This window comes from Urocitellus parryii, chromosome 3 (genome assembly GCF_045843805.1).
Source record: "Urocitellus parryii isolate mUroPar1 chromosome 3, mUroPar1.hap1, whole genome shotgun sequence".
NCBI classification, from domain to species: domain Eukaryota; kingdom Metazoa; phylum Chordata; class Mammalia; order Rodentia; family Sciuridae; genus Urocitellus; species Urocitellus parryii.
Genome location: NC_135533.1, coordinates 55,246,588 through 55,269,972, shown reverse-complemented (window position 1 = coordinate 55,269,972; position 23,385 = coordinate 55,246,588). Strand labels below are relative to the sequence as shown.

The window sequence follows — 23,385 nt, the reverse complement described above, 5'->3', positions numbered from 1 at the left end:
TGTACAATGGAAGCCAGTGGCTGTCAGGGTTGCAGTGGAGCAGGTGTTGTGTTCAAAGTTGGCAGTATAAGGGGCTTTGGGAGGGGTGACAGAACTGCTCTATATCTGGGTTGGGGTAATATTTTCATGGCTCTGTACACCTCATAGCATTGTCCACCAAAAAGTTAATTTTGTAGTATAATAACAACAAAAAAGCATTTTTAAAAAATCTCAAATCTGTCCTCGAGAGCTCCTGCCCCTCACTCTAATCCCTGTCATGTTCACCTCTTTGGGACTATTGGATCCCCAAATAGATTTCCCTCTAATTACAATTTTCCAATGGGTCTTTTTAAAATTATTTATGAAATATTTCTATTGCAACAAAATGTTATGAAGAAAAACAAAAATAATACCTAAATAGCTTTGCCCCTCAAGAGTGGGCATATATACCACTCCCTATCATAACCCAACACTGAGACTTAATGTGAAAATTAACATTTAAGTGTCCAAAGGATATGTGTTTGTATTGTGTTACACACTTATACCACAGCTTAACAAAAGTAAAGCAAGTTTTACTATCATCCTGGAAATGGAGTGGGGTTTTTTTTTGTTCTTATACCCAGCCCGCTTTACTCATTTGTGCCTCATTTCCATGTCTCCTGACCTAACTCCTATACCTACTGCTCTCTAGCAGGTGTTAAACTAATCCTAGTTGAACTGAATTTCAACACAGTAGCTCCTTTGGCAAGTTGCCTTTGTCACATGGATCTGGAGAAACAGTGAAGAAATTATCATGCCAGGTTGGGCACCACAAGACCAATGCCTGACAAAGAGCAATGACATCCCAGAGATGCTATCTATTAAAAAATTAATAGGCTATTTAGGAAACATGAGTCAGAAAATAGAAGAAATAGAACCTCCCCATGGGATGCTAAAAAAAAAAAATGCACTGCGTTAAAAAAAAAAAAAACAGAAACAAAGGAATTTTATCCGAATGTTATTGCAGGTGCTCCTGAATTGACTAGCTGGCCATGAGGCAAGTGGTTTCAAAACAAAACAAAAACAATTGTAAAATACACACTGGTATAATGTAGCAGATAATCAGAGCTGCCGCAGAACACTATTTTTATTTGGGAATCATTAGCATGCCATAGCTACTTGGAGGAGCCGCATTTATTTGTAATAGCTGATGCTCAGGTGGCGCTGATCATTCTATCACCAAAACTAATTAAGGGTATTAAAAAGGAGGAGGAAAATCACATAGGGAGAAAGATGGCTGAACAGATGGGGTGGCTTAGGGGCTCAGTGAAACAGGAGGACTTTGCTGCCGAGTGAACAACTAGCCTGGAAATTCAGGATGGAGAACAGGCCTCTTGGTCCCAGCACTAATGCTGGGGAATATTAGGGAGCAATGGGAAGAGCTAATGGTTATTGACCTCTATTTTAGTCTATATCTTTTCAAAAACTGCTGTGACCTAAGGACAATTTCAGTGGAAGAAAAATTTATTTGGGGCTCATCGTTTCAGAGGTCTCAGTTCATTGACAACTGGCTTCGTTGATCTAGGACCAAGTGAAGCAGAACATCATGGTGGAAGAGTGTGGTGGAGGAAAGCAGCTCAGGACATGGCCACCAGGAAGCAGAGATAACTGAGCTTGGCTCACCAGGGACAAAATATCTAGCCCAAAAGCACATCCCCATAGTTGACCCACCTCTTCCAGCCACACTCTACCTGCCTATAGTTACCTTTCAGCTAATCTCTATCAGTGGATTAACACACTGACTAGGTTAAAGCCCTCGTAGCTCAGTCACTTCCCTTCTAAACCTTCTTGCATTGTCTCACATATGAGCTTTTGGGTGACACCTCATACCTAGTTCTTACTCCATGCCAGGCTCATTACTGGGCAGAAGCCTCACCACTATTTTAGAAGAAGGCACTGAAACTAACAAGGTTTTGTAATCTGCCAACATCACACAGTTCACCTTGTGGAGATGGCCTGTAAATCCAGGCATTGTGACTCCTTAGCCCATGACTTTAACCATGCTCTGCCTCATTGTGTTAGTCAGTTTTCCATCACTTTGTCAAAATGCCAAGACAAACAACTTATAAGGAGGAAAAGTTTATTGTAGCTCATGGTTTCAGTGGCTGGTAGGCTCCATTGCTTTGGTGCTTGAAGTAAAGGCAGGACTTCAAGTGGGAGTATGTGTCAGAGGAAGCCTATTTACTTAAAGGCAGCTAGGAAGCAAAGAGAGAAGTAAAGGGTCCCAATATCCTTTCCTGAGCATGCCCTTACAATCTAGCTTCCTCCCACTAGGCCCCACCTCTTAAGGGTTTCATCACCTCCTGAGAGTGGCACAGGCTGTTAACCAAGCGTTCACACATGGGCCTTTGGGAACATTCAAGATCCAATTATAGAGCACTCACGCACGAATGCAAAATCAAGTGTTGGGGACTTCTGTGCCATCTCTGCTAACCAGTTTCACAGGTACAGGTCTTGACCTGTGTTCAGAAATTTCTTAATTACAGCCCTCCCACCTGAATTCAAATTTACTCCTCTTCAGAACTTTGATTTCTGAGTTGAAATAACCCAAATTATTTTTTATTTGAAAAATAAATAATTGGGTTAATATATTCATATGTTATCCCGTGATCTTAGCAATTTATTTGCAACTATCAGAAACATAATGTATGACAGCAAGTCAGAGTTCTAGTTTCACTCAAGGAGACCAAACCATAGAAATATAATGTATGACAGCAAGTCAGAGTTCTAGTTTCACTCAAGGAGACCAAACCATAGAAGAGAAATTTGGCGAACTAGCACATGTTTCTCTTCAGTCATTTTCCTCACCACATGAAGAGTGGCCTTCTCTGACTGTGTCGATTTGCTGGTAAGTTTCCTCTAGGTTACAAGAAACAGAGATCCACTGGAGTTATCTTAAGTAATGGGAGGATGTGGAAGAATACAGGATTCTCAACTACTGGACCAGAAGACATAGAAAGAGAGAGACCGAAACAGAGCTATGCCTCCCAGATACCACAATGTAGTTCAGAAATAGGCAAAAAGCGACAGAGTTATTGACCTGCTGGTTCTTCTTCCAGCCAGCCTTTCTGGGTCTCTACTTCTACTGAGTTTGTTTCCCCTAACATTATTCACTATGCCTGCTTATTCAAAAATTGTGCTTGCTCATGCTAATTGTAATAACACCGAAATACAGAAGACAAAAAATAGAAGGAGGAGGAGGAGGAGGAGGAGGAGGAGGAGGAGGAGGAGGAGGAGGAGGAGGAAGAGGAGGAGGAAAAATGTAAAACCACCATTCAAGGATCTTCTCCAATGTTGTGTTTGTTTGTTTGTTTGTTCTGCAAATGGTGCTAGAACAATTGAATTTCCACACAGAAAGGTAAAGCAACAAAAACTTCAACATTACCTCAGATCATACAAAAAATAGATTAAAACACATCATACACCTACACCTAAAAGCAAAAAGTGCAAAACTTCTATATGAGAACATAGAATATCATTTTGACTTTGGGATAGGCAGAGATCTCCTAAGTCACTAAAAGCATAAACCATATTCATTGACTGTGACAAATGTGCCATACTCATGTTAACAATAGGGAAACATACCATACTCATAGTAACACCGAAGTACACAAGAACCTTCTATAATATGTTGTAAGCTTTATATAAATCTAAAACTATTCTAAACTAAAAAAGTATATTAAAAAGTACCAGCTTTTAAATAAATGTCCATATGTTGGTAAATTTTAAAACTTGCTCTTTGAAAGACACTATTTTGGAAATAGGAAGATAAGTTATAACTCAGGGAAAAAATATTTGTGGATCACATTCCTGACAAAGGAATTGTATGATGCATACATAAAGAACTCTCAAAAATCAATAAGAAAACAATTTCATTTTTAAAAGATTTTAATAGATGTTTTACTAGAGATAACAGCTTACATGCACAGGAAAAGATGCTTCTTATTAGACATTAGGGAAATGAATACCACTACACAGCAATGTTAGAAAGTCCAGCCCTTAAAAACAGACAATACTATTAGTTAAGAAAAATGCAAAGCACCTGGGATTCTCATATGTTGCTGATAGGAATGCAAAATGGCATAGATACTTTGAAAGAGATTTTCACTGTTTTTTAAACATAAACTTTGCTATGTGACCTAGTAATTCCAGTCATAAAATGTTTACTCAAGAGAAATAAAAACATTATGTCCTGTACAAAAATAATCACAATCATCAGAAACTTACACAACCACTAGGTGTAAGTCATCAGAAATCATCAGAAACTTACACAGCCCCTATGTCTATTAACTGAATGAATAGATTGTGATATACCCATACAATGCAATCTGATCAGCAATAAAAGGATCAAGGTATTGATACAAACAATATCAATGTACTTTGAAAGTAAAAGAATCCAGATGCAAAGGACAAAATACTGCATGATTCCATTTATCTGACATCCTGGTCAATGCAAAACTACATTTTGCAATTACTGTGGTCTGAATGTTTGTGACCACCTGAACCCCCCTAATTGATGTTGAAATCTAATATCTCAAATGGTATTATTAGAAGATGGGGTCTTTGGAAGGCGATCAGGTCATGAGGGCTCCACTATCATGAGTATAATTAGTGCCCTTATAAAAGACACCCCAAATAGGTAGCTCTTCACTTCTACCATGTAAGGACATTCTGAGGAAGTGGCTCTCCCTAGACACCAAAACTGCTAGCACCTTGATCTTGGATTTTCCAGCCTCCAGAACTAAGAGAAATAAATTTCTGTTGTTTATAAGTTATCTAGTCTAAGATGTTTTATTATAGCAGCCAGAGACTGGGAGTAGAGAGAAGACTACAAGGGCATGAGGAAGTTTCCTGGGGTGATGGAAAGAGTTTCCATATCGATGGTGGTGATGGTCACGTGATTTGCACATTTGTTAAAACTACTCAAAATGCACATCTAAACTAGAATTCTTAAAAATTAAACTAGGATCATATCTTCTGTACTATTTTACATACTGCTTCCCATTTTTTTGTTGTTTGTTTGTTTTTTAACAACAGAGAACTAAATGTGCCAGAAAAACATGACTTTAATGATGACATACTTTTCTGTGTGGGCATATTGTAATTCATTTAATCATTGTTCTTTTACTAGGTATTGTTTATTTCCAGTTTTCTTACATACATTCTTATATAAACATCTTTCTATAGTAATTTACCCTTTCATTTTTTATCACATTAGAACAAAATTCTAGATGTGAATCCAGGTGTGGTGGTACATGCCTATAATCCCAGTGATTGGGCAGGATGAGGCAGGAGGATTGCAAGTTCAAGGACAGCCTCAGCAACTTAGCAAGACCCTGTCTCAGAATAAAAAGGGCTGAGGATGTAGCTCAGTGGTAGAGTACATCTGGATTCAATCCCCAGTAAAAAATCAATCAATCAATCCATCCATCCATCCATCCTAGATGTAAAATTACTGAGACAGTAGTATGAGCAGTAGTTTAAGGCCCGAATATTTATTGGCAACTTGCTTCCTAAAACATGTGACAACAGCTTACATACCTATCATCAAAAGAGTGGATCTATGATAGAAATCTTCAATATTATCTTTTTTCAACATGAAGCAATAATACAAGAAGAGATTTATTCAAAGTATTTGAGGGAGTCAGTATCATAACTCTTAGAATTAGGACAGTAAATTAAAACAGTAGAAAAAGGCCTGAGTTATTGGGAAAATGAATAAATCTACAGAAAGAAGAGTCCTCTGCTGAAATATCCAGGAGACTCCATAATCAAAATTTTTGAATATTTTCCTCTAAAGGAGAGATTAGTTTTTCCATTCATAATATATTACTTTGCATAACGAAGAGCAATTTTAAAAATAATTATTCAGAATCCTATTTATGCTTTTATTTTCAGGAGCAATCATGTATTTCAACCAAGACACCCCTCATCTTTTAACTATCAGTGCCCACAATGAGTAAAAGATATTAGAATTGAAATTTTCCTAAGAATCTTTCAATGTTACAAATGCTGTATTTCACAACAGAATCCCAGACTCACAATAATCTTTCATGTACTGCTCTCTATGGTAAAGGTATAGTTTCTACTAATAGAGGACACTTGGTTTATAATAGAAACAGAAAACTTCATTCACTAATTATTTAATAATGACCCTGTTTACACACTACCTCTGCTATGACTGAGATAAGCATGTTGTGTACCTAACATTTTAACTATAAAGTGACCACACTAGAAAAAGAACGTAATCTTGACAAAGTTAAATTCCATTTCCAAAGGTACTCATGGGGAATAAATAAACATTCTGAACCTGGGTCATGTGATCTGGAATTCCGATCTGCATTTTTCATCATTGACACTAGAAAGATGAACCGTGTCTATCTGAATAGCTTTTTCAATCTGATGCCCTCTTTCCTGAATTATTCATGTAGGCATGGCTTTTGAATGTACAGATTCATATAGAACTTTAACCCACATCATACAACTTCAGAATAGAAGGACCACAATTTCCCCAAACCTCACAGCTAGTTGGTAATTGTGCGGATGGTGAACTTGGGTTCCAAGCCAAGTTCACCCCATTCTGCCTCACTCTCTGCTCTGCCTTGGCTGAGGTAACACATTTGACTGTACATGTCAGATTTCTCCTGCCAGAATACTCAATCTGTGAAAAGAATTAGAATCAGACCAATGAAAAGTTCTATTCCAAACCATCCTTAATATTCCATTCTGTCTTCCAGGATTCAAGGAGAGCAAAGCCAAATTTCAAAGTCAAAGAAACATATTTAGGACTTTTTAATACCACACATTATCATGTCAATTTCTACACTTAATTCTATTCATTATCATTATTTTTATTTAGGGCTTATCTTGTAGGGGAAATGCTGCCTTTTGAATAGGCAATCAATATCTCACCCCTCCACTGTAATACTCCCTTCCTTCTCTCCTCGTCCCTCTACCTCCCTCTCCCTCTCACTCACATGCATACACACACAAACACACATTTCCCATAGACTACTGGCAGACATACCACCAGGGATCTACAAAGAGTATCACCCATGCTACTGCTGATAGACAAATCTCCATTGGTCAGTTGTTGGGTTTTGTATGAAGCCAAGCCCCTCCTTCCAGGGCTGTAATGCCCTACCATGCCCTCAAGACTAGGCTGCCCAGATATTATTAGTAAGGCCAGCCCAAAGCAAAGTTGAAGGAGGCAGAGTGTCCCTTCAGCCTACTCTTTTCTTCTAGTGTTTAGTGTCCTCTTTTATTCCAGTCTCCAGGTCTCTTACCTCTCCCACCAGCATCAACTATCTGAGAAACCCACCTCCTGTTTGATTGTCACAACAACTTTCTCAAAATGCTAATCCCTCCCAGGCAAATGGATCATTGAAGAGAACAATGGGCAGAGATTTAAATAATGTGGGTTCTCTTTCCAGCTACACCTTAGCTAAGCAGTCCTGTGGCTCTCTGGGACATTAACAGTGAAGAGGAAGGGGTGGCTTAGATCAACCATTTTCAGAGATTGTTTATTCTGAGCCATACTTTTGAAGGTCCAAGAAGGTTACATTTTAAATTGGAATGAAGAGCCATCAATACAGCACCTGTACTTTGCTTGTCTTGATAAAGGAAAAATAAAGAAGTGAAATACTGGGGAGGGGGAGCCATCAAGCATAAGGAGTCAAGAAGTGCTGGAGACACATCAGGTATGGTGGCCTTGGCAGGTATACCCTGGCAGCAGCTCTTCCTGCCATGGATCTTGAGAACATGCAGTGGGGGCTCTCAGCCAACCATCAAGCTCTACACTCAGAGACCTTACAGACCAACCTGCATTGCCCCCTGCTTTTAGGTATTTACCCAACTAATTTGTCCCTTAAACAAACACTTTAGCAAAAAGCCACTGAATGTTTGTCAAACACATATAATTTTGATGAGCCCCTTCTGATTTGTTGTGCTTTGTTTTAAATATCCAGCCCCAGAGTAAATTAGATTTTGAAAAAGAAGTCCTTTCACTGTAACCATCCCTATTCCAGAGCATATACAGAGAGAAAAGGAGGCAGATATCCACCAAATGACAGTGAAAAGGCAAAAAAAAAAAAAAAAAAAAAAAAGGAGAGGGCACAAAGTGATCCATCTGGTGTAGTAGCTGCCAAGTATAGGTCATAAAAATGAAGCATCTACCAGCCTGTAAAAGCTACTGGGACAGGGACACTTCAACTCTTAAAATCCATTCTAGACACCTAGTTTTGGGGGGTTGCTATAACAAAAATACCATAGGCTGTGTGGTTTAAACAACAAAAATTAAGCCAAGTGTGGTGGCACCTGCCTGTAATCTCAGCGATTTGGGAGGCAGAAGAATTGCAAGTTTGAGGCCAACATCAGCAATACAGAGAGGCCCTAAACAACTTAGAGAGACCCCATTTCAAAATAAAAAATAAAAAGGAATGGGGTGTAGCTTAGTGGTAGAGTGCCCTGGATTTAATTCCCAGGAGAGCAAAAATAAATAAATAAATAGATAGATAAATAAATTATCAGTTTTGGAAACTGGAAGCCTAAGACCTAGATGCCAGCATTGTTGGGCTCTGGCAAAGGCTTTCTTCCTGATTTGTAGATGGCCACCTTCTCGGTCCTCACACCATAGAGAGTAAGAACAAGCCGACTCATAAGGGCACTTATCTCATGATGACAGCCCCACCCTGATGATCTCATTTAAACCTCCAAAGTCCTCATTTCCAAACACCATCACTTTGGTAGTTAGGGTTTTAACATATGAATGGGGGTTACAGTTCATTCCATGGCAGAAAGCCTCAATAAATTTTGTGAAATACAAGCCATGGGTGGATAAATGAACTGAGGAAATAAAGTAAGCAATGTGTGATTGAGGTAAATCTACCTGTTATATAGCATTTTAAGGAAAATAGGTGCTTTTAGCAAAATCAGCCAACAGATAAACATCACAGGGCAGTAGAACAAGCAAATTCTATTGGTGGTGTTTTCTCCCAGCCAGGGGCAGCTGATCCACCCAACAGCTGTGAAGCATATATAAGTGGATACCATGGGAAGGAGACAAGAGGTTAGTTCTGACCCAAAGAAATGCAAGGGCCAAGTGCCCACCTGGGCTGGAATGTCAACTCCTGGAGCTCCTCACACACACCTGTCTCACCCACATTTGCTTCTCCCATACCTTGTCCTTTTTTCAGCATATGTTTAAGGCTGTGTGCACTATTCTGGTTTTTGTTTATCTAAATAAAACTTATGAGTTTGAACTTTATGAAAATGTTTAGGAAGGAAAAAGAAAATTAGAATATCCTCAGGAGCTTGTTAACTTTGTCTTGTAGCCATCCACAGAGTGTATACCACCCAAAATGGAAGGTGTCCAGAGTGGGAGCTTCTGATTTAGAGGCTATATGCTGGCAACCAGAGGGCATGAGGGCTAAAAATTACATAGGACCCCTCCAGTTTCAATTTATGAAGTCTGCATTTTATTATCTGGCAAGTAATTTGAGAAAAATGTTATGACAAATAACTGCTTATACTTATAGTGGCAATTAGAAGAGAAGACATATGAAATGTCTTTGGACCATAAGCCAGAGTACCCTGACATCCACCATCAAATTAAATGATCTAATCACAAGAGCAAAGGAATTCCTGCTTTAGCTCATTCATTCATACTTATTCATTTTACAGACACTAAATAAACACCTATGCCGTACACCATAAGAACTACAAAAGGTGAACAAAACAGGGCTCTTAAAATAATCTTTTTTTTTCCCACCTTAGGATTTGAAAGTAGGTTTCTCAAGGGGTTGATTAATTTATATTATTCCTCTAAAAATATCTAAAAGAATTAGTAAAGTGTGTGGGATAAGACAGATGAGACTTCAAATCCAAGCTCTGCTACTTAGATGTGTGTTATTTGGCACATTTCTTAACCTCTCTAAGTTTTAGTTTATGCATCTATTAAGTACAAATGATAATACCAAGCTCATAGGATTGTTGAGCTTTGCTCTAAAGAAAAACAGGCAAGTAGACTACCCAGAGCACAGTGGGATTTGGAAGGCATCTATGCTCAGCACTGTGCCGACAATGCAGACGCATGGTGGGAATTGAATGAGATTAGTTGGTCTTTCTGGTCATTTGGCTGTTGGTTTGTACTGGGTCTTGGACAACTGTGTGCTCCTCACAAGACACACAGCATCCTTTTGTATGTACCACTACTGGTGAATTTGACCTCATCCTCCCAACTCAGTTTGACTAATTGACATTTTATGGACTATAGCTGTTGTCCTTTGCTTTCACCACCTGCCAATATAAAAAATTCAAGTAAACAAATTGAGACTTTATAAAGTTTTTTTTTACATTACTACTAATAAAAGTTAATATTTATTGACTGAGGCTAACGAGGTTCTAGGTACTATTCTAAGTGTTGTATATGTGTTACCTCATTAAATTCTCATAAGGGCTCTATGAGGTAGGTGCTATATTGTGCTTGTTTTTACAGCTGAGTAAATTGAGGAACAGAGAGGGTAAGTAGTTTGTCAAAAGGTCTGCTTCTAGTAAGAGAGGAAGAAAGGATTTTGACCAGGCAGCCTGGGTCCAGGGACCAGCATCTTAACCATTGCTATGCTGCCTCTGGCTGAGGGACTCAGAAGTAGTGATCATCAAGTGGTATTGCCACGTACCATCACAAGAGATGTCAAACTCTTCAGCTACTTAATTGGATCACAAAATGCTAGGAATTCATCATAAGTGTATTTGATAAGTTACAGTAAAAAAAATCATACCTCAATTACAAATTGCTTTGATTACAAAGCAACACAGCTTTTTCTATAAATTTTGGAAGGCAATGTTCCTGGTTTATGTGAATTCCATGAACACAATTCATTCCCTCAGTATCACTGAGTGGCAGGCACATACAATGTTGTAGTGATGCAAAGACAAGACAGATGAGTCCTGCCAGTGAGCAACTCACAACCCAGGAGGGAAGAAAGACACATGTAAAGAGGTGAGCTTGGTGTGAAGTATTGTGAACATGCAGACGTGAAATAAATATCCCCCAAGCCCCTTTACTTAATAAGGAACAATTCACTTCTCAAGTTCTGGAATATCTTTCATGTGGGTCCTCATGAGCACATTTCTTCATTCCTTCCACAAGAATTGAGCCCCACTGAGCCAGCCCAAGACATAACCTTTCCTCTTCTCGGTTGACCTCAAGCCTCCCTCTCCTGTCACCCAATACTCTCAATGCCTTGCTTTCTAGAATAATCAACAAGGTCTTTCTGTAGGCAGGACCTCTACTATGTTATAGATTACTTCAATGCAATCATGCCCACTGGGTAGAAAAGGAACACTGTGAGGTCCCTCTCCTTCAACACATAGTTTTATGACCATTTAAATTCACCAGGCTTGGGTTAATAAAAGTCAACATTATTCCCAATCTCAGAGTTGGTTTTGCACAAAGGATGGCGAGAAAAGTAAAAAATTTTACTAATATTAAAAGATTTCTTTTAAAGTTTCAGTTTTAAAATGATGAGAAGAGAATATGGGGGTGGAAAGAATGTCTTTTTGTTTCATGATAAAACCAGAAGGAATAAAATTCCTTTGGTTTTGAAGAAAAAAAGGAAGCATAAAAAAGAATAACACCTGCAAAGCAAACTTTTAAAAGACAAATTTTAAGACAGTTCATATAAATGGGTATAACCACTTTGGAAAATGTATCTACCAAAAGTGACCATTTGCTATAATCCTGTGATCTGACAAATCATTCCTATAATATATACTGAAAGAGAGGAGAGGAGAGAAGAGAGGAGGGGGGATAGGATACATGCATATATTCTCTAAAAGACATATCCTAGAATATTCACTGAAGCTTTTTTCATAATTGCCCCAAATTGGAATTTACTCAAATGCCCATCGAGAATTTAATGCATTTATTTTGGAATATTCACAAATGGAATTCTACATGCCAATGACTGATCTATAATTACATGCAACAATACAGATGGAACTCAAGCATAATTTTAAATGAAAGAAACTAAGTACATGACACATAATCCCATTTATATAAAGTTGAAAAATAGTCAAAAGTTATGTATGCTGTATGAAGTCAGAATAAGGGTTATTGAGTAGGGGGAAGAAAGCAGGCATTCGGGGGTACTTCTGGGGTATTTGTAATGTTTTTGCTAATCTGAATACAGGTTACACAAGTCTATTGAATTTATGAAAATTCATCAAACTGTACACATGTAATTATAACAATATATGTACTTTTGCATATGTATTTTGCTTCCGTATTTCTTTGAATCTGTGAGATTTAGAATCATAAATTACATCCTTTCCTATACTTTTTAAACATGTAAAGAATACATAGGTGAAAAAAATCTGTAAAGAAACATGTATATATTTTATAGTTAATTTTACAACTTAGATGAATTTAACTTTTCTATGAGTACTTTCAGAAGCTAGGTCAGTCCAGTAGGATATTTATTCAGATTTGCTGGGCTAATCATATTTCTTGGTGTTATGATCATTACCTTCGAATCAGGAGTTGGGTATGTTTATTATGGAATAGATCACAACTTACAACATTTACCAAGATGTAAGAGAGCACTGACAGCAAGAATTCAATGCTTTTGTGAAATCTGCAATCAGGCTCAATTTTGAGGCTTTTGCACCCTCACTACTTCCATATTATACTTTTCCAAGAAATTCTGTGTGTCAACTTCAGATACTTCAATTTTGGCTTGCTCACCAATTTAGACTATGGTCTGTTAATCCTTGTGTTAAGAGGAATCAGAGCTAAATCACTGGCTTTATATCCAACATCTAAAACTGAGTGTGTCAGTGCTTTGAAAATGAGGATATTTTTACTTTTAGTAATAATGTTCTGCTGTTTCAAGCACAATTATTGTAATTATCTTATTTCCTTTAAAACCTGAACCACAAACCTCATAAAAACTAATTCTATGTTGGTTCTGTGCATAAATATTAACGAGGGTCTTGAGCAGTCCCTAATAAACTTATTCTAGGAAAAATTTGTGCAAAATATTTACAAGTTCCTGGACCAGCAACTTTGATCTATTGTTCAGATACTTCATTTTTTTTTTTCCTTTGTTGATCCAGGGTCTTTCTATGTTGTCCAGGTCTTGGACTAATGTAGCCTCAGCCTATTGAGTGTTGGAACTATAGGCACATGCCACCATGCCTGGATTAATTCTCAGACACTTTAAAATATATGTTGGCATATTTTAACTGTCTTTCAATGATATGATAAAATCAAATTTTTGAAAGAAAAATTCTAACAGCAAAAATTGTGATTAAATCCATTTTATCTAACCTCTTACTGCTAAAAACCTCTTTTAGTTGTCAGTAGGGCTAAAAATATAATTTATGTTTTCAATTTAATTCACCCATGAATTACCTTATTTTGTTTTATACCTTTCCTAGACCACAGTCTGTTCTTGTTTGAGATGCTGAAAAAGCTGGAGAGCTAAACTCCCAAGGGATTGCTCTCAGTATACATATTTATTCTCAGCATGCATACTTTCAGTTAATAGTATTTATTAAGTACTTCCTAGGTCTCTAGAATAAACATCCCTTCCAATCCTTACAATAACTCAATATTTTATTAACTATATTTGCTAATGAGGCTAAGGTACAAATAATTATTTACCTAGAGTCCCAACACTTGTGAGCCATGAATTCACTCCTAATTCCAGTCCTGGCACTATGACACCACAGCTATTCACTTTGCTACTTCCATCTATTGATAAGAACTTGGGTATGAAGGCAATTCAGCCTACACAGTACTATGAAATTGCCCTTGGTGTAGAGTTTGCTAATATTCCACTTCTGCCTTCTAGACTGTAATGAAATTTCTGGCTCTATCCTTAATTGTAGAACAGTCTTTACTGCTACTCATTTAGAGCACTCTTACTTTCTTTTACAATATAAAAGAATGGGAGATTTAGATTTTTTACCATCCCACAAAGGAACTTGGGATCAAGATTCAGAACCCTGAATTATGATGCATTCTTAAAGGGGTCTATTGCTGGCTGAATGCATAAATGGCTTGCAATTGAAGCACCATAATAGATTCACAAGATAACTAAAGAACTGATAGGACATACACTCCCAAGACAGCACAAAACAAAAATCTTGAGATTCTTAGGAGTTTTAAGTACACAAAAGTCAAAATTTATCAACTTATAAATTGTTTTTTGATTTACATGTATACACAAAATCCCATTTCAAAAAATTTCAACCTAATTAGAAAAACTAGACACTGTGTATTCTCTAAAATTTATTTACAGTTAATAAGTTAAAAAGCAAAGTACAACCAAATTGTAAATCTTAATCATATGCACATTAAACTGTCCAGGGAAACACTTCAGTTCCACTACAAACAATTGCTTTCTAATGCAATTAAGACATAACAGTTTATCAAAAAAATATTTCAACACACCAATAAAGCAAATGTTAGGTATATATGATCATTAAAAATTATCAATTTAAAGAGTGCTGTGGCAACCCAACCCTTAAAACGACCAAAAAAACCTTTTGAGTTCAAAATTGCTGACTTTTTGTATTCAATGATTTTAAAAGATTTTATTGAAAAGTTTTCTGAAAAATAGTACTAACATTTGCTCATAGCAAATCAACAAGTATGTGCCACTAGCTTAAGTTACACTTGTCCAATAGAGTACTCAAACAAAAATAAATACACGCCACAACAGCAACACTTTGCACTATCAATGATGAAGCTTGCCCTCACAATCATGACATTACTGGTTTTAGTGACATAGAAAATGAGTTGCTGATTGTTAGGAAGGAATGTAAAAAATATCAAAAAAGATTATTTGTTGTGCCAGTCACATTTAGGCACCCAAAAGTCAAAAATCAAACAGAAATATATCAAGGTGATAAAATTCCTCCTAGCTTCCTCCTCTACTTGTGTCATATGAGATATAAATGAAGGCAAGAGAACAAACAAATGGGACTTCTTTAAAAAAAAAATTATACACAAGCTAAGCTACAGACTCACTTCTGAAACAATTAATGGATGCCTCACCATAAAGGCCACTATGCCAAGTTTCTTTTCACACTCCGCCCAAAGGTAATCATAAAATACTTTCACTTTCCTATTAACATACTAGTCAACTATATCAGATGTTTCTCCACATTTTAGAAGTTGCAAGATAGGTTTTGCTAAAGAAAACTTGGCAAAAATATTTCTTACATCTTACTTCACAAACTAGAAACGGCATTATTTAATAGTCCACATGAACCATATTGACTTCAAGATGGGCAATCAGATTCAAACTGAAATCAGATAACCCAAATAAGCCAAAAAAGCATTTATACACATTCAAGTGCACTAAAGTAACAAGGCATAAGAGGAAAAAAAATGTCAAGAATATCAGTTAAAACAAATGCAAGGTGTCACTGGTTATGTTTCAGTTGTGTGCTGAGAAAAGTTATTCTCAGCTAATTTCAAAATCCTCAGGAAAATATCTAGATAAGCTACATGTTGAAATTACATTCTAATATGGCCATTGGATTTACTTTAAAAATTATTATAAAACTATATACAATAGTGAAATGGTACAATACATTTTTTTCAGGTGCTAGTTAGCTATAAAAGTTAACAATATATTTTTGGAAAGAAACTCCTATGTGTATGAAATACAATTGGCAATGGAAGCTAATAACCAAAAAATGTCTCAGCTTCCTATCACACAACTATAATTTAACACTCTCCATCTTCTAAGTAATTATTCACTTTTTTATTTACCCATATGACAGTGTTTGTAAGGATGCATCATCATTGAGTAGTGAATAAAAGACTATGAGGCTTACTGGGAAACTGGCATAAAGTCATATATATATATGTATATATATGTATATATATATATAATTTTTTTTTCAAAACAAGAACACTGAAATGAAAGTCACAACATTTCTACTATGGACTATTAAACTTAAAATAATTATTTCAGAAAGCTATGCCATTTGAATTCTAGGAAAACAAGAGTAAAAATCACAACTCCCATTATTCTCCTAATAAGCTGCCAAGCAGAGATAAACCTTTGTATTGAGGGTTTCACATGCCAAGTTCCAGCCCAGTATGGATAGTTCCATGGCAGAATACTTGAATTTGAAATAATTGTGGTACAAAAACACTACTTGACCCTTTAGGTATTGCAGTAAAAGCTGGCTGTGGCACCACTGTCTAATAACCAGTAAGTCTTGCTGCCACCATTGACCAAAGGCACTTGGATAATCAAGAATTCCACACTAGGCCATATGGTATACACACTATTACAAAAGTGTAAAATAAGGGTCAGTACTCTGGGTGGCTTGCCTGTTTGATTTCTGTGGCCTTCAGCTATCAAACAAAGACTGCAAACGTAACTATGAATGGAAAAAAAGAAAATTCACAGGACAAAAAAGTCAATTAATTGTCATAATGTTTACAAATGTGATGAATACTAGTCTTGGCATTTCTTGTTATCCAACAATAAAAACAAAGGGATCTATTTTGCCCAAAGTAACTTCAACCAGTTACTTGATACCAAGAAATGCCCCCACCCTTCTCTATAGATCATGTTGAGGTTTCTAATGGGTATTCTGTTTGTCACTTTATTCACAACGTTTACACACATTCATCTCTCCTATGTGACTTCAATTTTAAAAATTATTATCTTCTCATTAACGTTCTTGGATTTTTATGTTTGACCAGGACATGTTGCCAGATTATCTCCAATTGAATTCCAGTCATTCCTGCAACAACACCAGTTCTTCACGATTCTTTTTTCCCCCAATCACAAGCCATGTGGTTTCAATGCACTTCAATTTTTATTCAATTAAAAAAGAATTCAACAAGTCAACTTTTCATAAACAAAACTTTGTATGAGTATTCATTCTACCATTTGCTTTAGGAGCTCAGTAAATATAAACATTAAACTTCAATATAAAATCTTCTAGAAACACCTTTAAAACGTTAAGCAATTGGACTTTACATCTCTTTTGTTTGTAATCACTGAGCCCATGAAAATCAAAGCCATATAAATTCTTGCATTACTAACAGTCAAGCTTGAACCTCTCAAAAAAAAAAAAATCCTTGGTCAAAGCTTTGAAATTCAGTAAAAATTCAGAAACGAGTGGGATTCAGAATACCCTGAGCACAAACTAGTGCAACACCACAAAACATGTTTGATCTTCCGTCCAGAAAGAGGGGTGGCAGTCAAAAAGAAAAATGGAGGCGGGGGTTAAAGAGCAAGCAAATTCTGGCTTTTATTACACAAGCACGAAAACAAATTCCTTTGGAAAAGAAGGACTTCTTCGGAGGACTTCCAGACCAGTGAGGTAGAGTCCGAAAGGGAGAAAACCAATCTGCCCCTATAGTCCTGGAGACTTCTCAATCTGGGGTTCGGAAGCAAAGGGACCTCCCCTGTGAGTCCTGCAGTCTCCTCCTTCGCAGACGCGGTACGGGGAGGCGGCAGAGGGTACACCTGTCCCGGAGTTCCAGACGCGGGGACGCATCCCGGGGGCGCGGGGCAGGGAGACCATCCCGGGACTTCCTCGCGCGTAAAGTGCACTAGGGGACGGTCCTGGAGGAGTCTGTAAACACTCGACTGACACTTGTTCATTTCTCCAAGCAGAAACTCCATCTTGGGCCGGGGACCTGCAGGAGGCGCCCTCGGGGCGGCGTCTCAAGCCCGGGGCACCGGGAAGCGGCGGAGCCTCACCACGGGTTCCAGGTCCACTCGCAGGACTTGGCGCGCCTTGCGTCGCGCCGCCGCCAGGCTGCGCTCGCCCCACACGTCGCCGCCGACGCGGATGGTGGGGAAGGTGGTCAGCGTCGGGGTGGCTGCCCTCCAGATCTCCTCCAGGGTGCGGCCCCCGAAGCAGGGCTCGGGCGCCGAGAGCTTCTCCAGGCAGGACTCCTCGGGGGCCGCCGGCGGCGGCAGCAGCGGTGGCTGTGAAGGTGGAGGCGGCGGGGGCAGCCGGGGCCGCCTCCTGCCCGCGGCGGTGGCCCGGGCTCCGCGGCGCCTCCTCCTGGCGGCCGCGCGCGGGGCCGGCCGGCGCGTCAGGCCGCGGGCGGTAGGGGGCTCCGGGGGGTCAGGCACCAGGGCTCGGCAGGAGGCGTAGCCGTAGACGTCCTTGCTGCGCAGGATGTGCGGGGAGAACTGGTGCTTGAGGCTGCAGAGGAAGCTCCAGAGCTCCGCGTCCGAGCTCATGAACTCCGTGCTGCGGGGCATGAACAGCTTGAAGGCATCGCCCAGCGCCTTGGTGCTGTCGGCCAGCGACAGTTGCGACCGGGAGTACACCACCTTCTCCTCCCGCGCCTCCAGCCCGGCCCCTCCTCCCGCTCTAAAGCCGCCGCCCCGGGCGGCCGCGGCCGGGGGCCGGCGCCGGCGCCTCTTCACGCTGCGCCGCATCGGAGGCCACTCGAGGCCGCCCGCGCTCGCCTGGTCTCGCTGTCGCCGCCGAGCCCGCCCGAGTCTGGCTTGGCTCGGCTGTGGTGGCCGCTGCTGGCGTCTCCAGCCCGGTGCGTCTCTCGCTACTTTTCTCGCCTCCGCCGCCCCTCCCCCTCCGAGGGCGGAGGACGCGGGTGTATATCCTGCCGCCCGGTTCAAGATGGCGGCCGGCGCCCACCCCTGGGCTTTGTCATTGGACGGCGCTTCGCCCCCCTGGTTTCTCTTTCTTCTCCTCTCTAGCCTTCTTTCGCCCTCTGCCTTTCTTTAAATGTGCCCGCCTCAGGCCCCTCCCACCACAGTCCCGACTCCACCCATTGGGTGCTCTCAGAAAAGGGGCGGGGACTGGGAGAGGCCAGTTGCTGGGAGATGGTGCCGGGGTGGCTGGTGGTTGTTGTTGGTAGTGGTGGTGGTGGTGGTCCCTGAATGCGAGTCAACAGTTGGGTGGGCGTATGATGGTTGCCATGTGTAGAGTCAGAGGTGGATGTCAGCTGTGTCTTGGGATTGAGTGGATATGCTGTTGTGGGTTGAGCTCAAAGATCTACCAGTCTGAGTAACAAAGGGAGATGTCCCTGAAGACTGACTAGTATTACAGCTAGGGAATTTGGGTTTTTGTCTAGAGAAGATGGACCTTTCACAATTTCCGTCTAAATCCTCAAAAGGCTTCTATTGGCAGCTTCATTCTAAATTCTTCCCTCTCTTGACTCCAATCCATCTCAAGAAACCAGTAAACATTCAGGTAATGTGGTGGCATTGGCGAGATTGGCTCCTCTGGGCAATGGAACCATTTTGGTATTTGAGAGAGACTCTGCTAATCAGGAAAACAAAGCCTTTCATACTATGAAAACAAGAACTGTGCTCAAGTTGATCGAAGATCAATTACAACAAAGCCATTCTACTTAAAGGATATATCCTTATTTTAAACATAATAGTTCTGTCAGAATATCACTTCGTATTTCATTTGGTTTTCACATGTCTCTTTACAGCAGAATCCTTCTTTTAGAAAGGATGAAACATCACATATACTCAACAAAATTTTGTTGAAAGAAACACATTTTTAATAATTCATTTCCTTTTGTATTTGAGGGGAGAGTAGTAGATGTTCTTTTGTTGTCTTCTAATAATCTCCATACTGAACTCAGTGCATGTCAGGAAGTGGGCATCAATATATTTGCTAAATGAATTAATGAAACGCCACTGATTATTTGAAATGGAATGAGAAAGAAAATATTGAAATTCCTTTGAAAAAAAATGATTTCATTATTTCACATTTATATTACCACGTTCTCAGAACTCGTAATTTTTCCCCCCAGTACTGGGGATCAAATCCAGGACCTCACAGATGCTAGACAAGTATTCGTTCTAACATTAAGCCCCACTCCGCCCCACCCTCACCCCAACCCACAAGTTTTCTTTTAAGTTTTTAAGGTTACAAAAAAAAAATCCTTATACATAGTTTTGAGCCAGATTTTACCTTTCAGTAAGCATCGTATTTTGCAGTAGACAATGAATAAGGTACAGAATTTTCATGATTTACATATAGTTTCTGATGGTTCCCTTGACTATGTAAGCCAAAAGAGACCTAGTTCTATCTCCTTATTTCACAGATGAAGAAATTTAGACCCACAGAGGTTCATTAATACAGCTTGGTGATAGAAGCACTGGGACTCCAGGTCTTTGGATTCCTAATCTGGCGGTCTTTATATTTCACTGGTGGTTTTTTTTTTTTTTTTCAAATTATGCTGCCCTAACTCTAAGGCAGATCAATAGAATATGCTTTATATACCAGTAGGGTGACCAAGGGACAGAGCTCCACCCCTATTCCTACTTCCACTCCACTCAGATTTGAGCAGTTTTTAATCTGTCTTATATTGGATTTAGATAATATTTTGTTTGAAGCAGATAAACTTTTGTTAGTTTCAATAAAAACTAAAGGCAAAATAATTTGAAAGATGCTTCTCTACACCAGAACACCCTCTCCACACAGTGGGTTTTGTTTATAGCAAAAATAAAACTTGACTGCAAACCAGTTCTCTACCTCTCTACCTACCAAAATCATGGTAATTTTCTGAAGAGAAAATAATTTTCTTAGAAAAGCACACTTTGAATTATAGAGCCAACCCAGCTTCCCAACCTCTTATAAAAAATATTGCAACAACTCTTTACAGCACAATTAGTTTTCTTTGTAATTCTGAGACTATATAGTAATATGAAATTAAAATAACTTCCAATGAAATACTCCCGCAGGTTGACACAGAAAATCTCACAGAGCAAACAAGTAGAAAACTAGGGGAACTTCATGACGAAAGAAAAACAAAATTAGGTAAAATGTAGTCTGGGCTTCTTATATTGCTATTCTTACCCTTCCATGTTTTAAGCTCTTTAGGTCTTTTCACTTAAATATGTTTAAAAACTTATAGAACTGATTTCAATTAAGGAAATTAATTTTTTCCATATAATTTTGATTCTAAGAAAACAGGATCACAACAAATTGTTAAGTATTGAGTTTATTTTGTGATGGACATTCATTGAATTTGCTTAACACTAAATAATGTTTTTATGAAATACTTTCAGGAACCAGTATCATGTTAAACTACTTAAATTACTTTTACACACTTAAATTTATCTATTTGCTCTTTTCTTTTTCCTTTCTTAATTTCTTCTTGACATCCACATTTTGGTTAGCTCGAAATAAGTATTATGAGTGGTTCTTATTCATTCTCCATAGGTGAGTAGAATTTATACATAAAACTAATATGTTTCTTCTAGTTCCTGAGACATAAAGTTTAAGCAAAGTTGATAAATTTTCATGCCTGAGGAATGACGATTTATAATCCTCAGTGTATCCTTTACCTCTCAAAGATCATCTTTCTATATCTGATAAATAAATGACCGGTAATATGGATAATAGAAAAAACTATATGCATCTCTTTTCTGTGTTTATAATTTATGTTGCTAAAGAGAATCCAAGCCAGCCATGGTGGTGCACACCTGTAATCCCAGAGGCTCAGAAGGCTGAGGCAGGAGGATCACGATTTCAAAAGCCAGCCTCAGCAACTTAACAAGAACATAAGCAACTTAGCAAGACACTGTTTTCCAAATAAAATACAAAAAGGGTTGGGGATATGGCTCATTGGTTAAGTGCCTCTAGGTTCAATCCCTGGTACAAAAAAAAAGCAAATCCAAGCAAAATAAAATGATTTGAAAAGTTAAACATAAAATGTATCTCTTAGCTATCCAGGACTTTTGCTTTAATATCTCACTTCTATAAAAATAATTTGCTTCTTGAAGCCAAAAATAATAAAAAATATATGTAATACTTCATTTACATAATTGTCTAGCAAGTGCAGATTAATACATACTTACAATAATCAGATTAGTAGTTACCTGTGAGGGTAAGGATTAACTGGGAAGGGGCATGAAGGGACCTTATGAAGTAATGGAAATTTTATTTATTTACTTACTTTTGGTACCAGAGATTGAACCCAGGGTTCTTAACAGTGAGCCACATCCCCAGACCTTTCTTATGTTATTTAAAGACAACATCTCACTAAGATGCTTAGGGCCTTACTAAGTTGCTAAGACTGGATTTGAACTGATGATCCGCCTGCCTCAGCTTCCCAAGCTGCTAGGATTATAAGCATGTTAACGCTGCGCCAGGCCTATTTCTTGATCTTATTATAATAATATATACAAACATCAAGTTCAATCAAGCTGTACCTTTAATATTTATGCATATTACTGTGGAATGTTGTACCTCAATAAGAAGGTTTTAAAAAGTATGTTACAGACATCAGCTATGTAATCAAATAGACATAGAATCAAATGCATCTTTACATAAAATATTTTTGGAAACCTTTTAACCCTTTTTTACCTTTCTGAGTCTCAGTTATCTCACCTACAAAATAAATGTAACCTCTACTTCAAGGATTAGATGAGATAATATCTATAAGACTCTAAAGTGCCTGGAACACAGTAAGCATTCAATAAATTATAGCTGTTCTTATTTTTCTTAGCTAATTTTGAGGACTGTATTTATTTAACTAATATATTTCAAACTATATTACAGAAAATGGACTTTTTAAAATATGATAGAATTGATGAGGTGAAAATCAAAATGTTAGAGCTAATGGAAACTTAGAGATCATCTAATGAGTACAAAACCTTTTATTCAAGTAAGAATACTGAGATGCCAAGAGATTTGCCCAAGGTCACAGAGCTATTTAGTGGAAGATGCTGAAGTAGAATCTAGGTCTCTATCAGTCCAGAGTTGTTTCTAACATTCTAAATTTTGCATTTAATCCAAGGAGCTAGTGTTAACATTAGTATAAATACAGCATAACACATTAAGGAAAAATTCAGCCTTTTCATTAGACTCATTCTAAATCGAGATTTTTCTACAAATGTTATCTCAAAGCTTTTATAGGCTTAATACAAAATACATAAGGGCTGTATAAACTGAGGAGATAGAACTTCTGCTTACAGAAAAATGGAATACATGTACTTTCTCTATACCCACAAACTGTAAATAAAACCTCTGGATATTATATATAAAGTAAATATAAGAACACTGAAAATGGAAAGAAGGCAAACAGATTTAGGATCTCAGAACACAAGGAAGGGCAATGCAGTGAGTTCCTTGTGTTTTCTTTTCACTCCTTTCTACATGCATTTGAGAGTGGGTGCTAGAGAAACCAGCAGTCCTGAAATGCCAACAGAGCAAATATAAAAAGCCCAAAGAAAATCTTGATTCCTCTAACGATGGGACCAGGTAAGAGATAGAAAAAGATAGAAACCTATTAGAAAATAATTGCTGAAAAAAAATCACAGATTAAAAACTATGACTTCTACATTTGCCGGGTTATAAAAAGTACCCCAAAACCTCTGCTGGGGT

General features: G+C 38.4%; 1 protein-coding gene across 1 annotated transcript; it reads right to left on the bottom strand.

Moving 5' to 3' along the window:
- Nucleotides 1-14,331: 14,331 nt before the first annotated feature.
- On the bottom strand, nt 14,332-18,771 carry Ccdc71l (coiled-coil domain containing 71 like). The gene has a single exon (XM_026395796.2). The coding sequence runs from the start codon at nt 18,453-18,455 to the stop codon at nt 17,727-17,729; it is 729 nt and encodes a 242-aa protein (XP_026251581.2). The 5' UTR covers nt 18,456-18,771; the 3' UTR covers nt 14,332-17,726.
- Between the last annotated feature and the right edge of the window lie 4,614 nt (nt 18,772-23,385).

Excerpts from the sequence above, each read along its gene's own strand:
- Ccdc71l (XM_026395796.2), bottom strand. The coding sequence starts at position 18,455 with ATGCGGCGCAGCGTGAAGAGGCGCCGGCGCCGGCCCCCGGCCGCGGCC.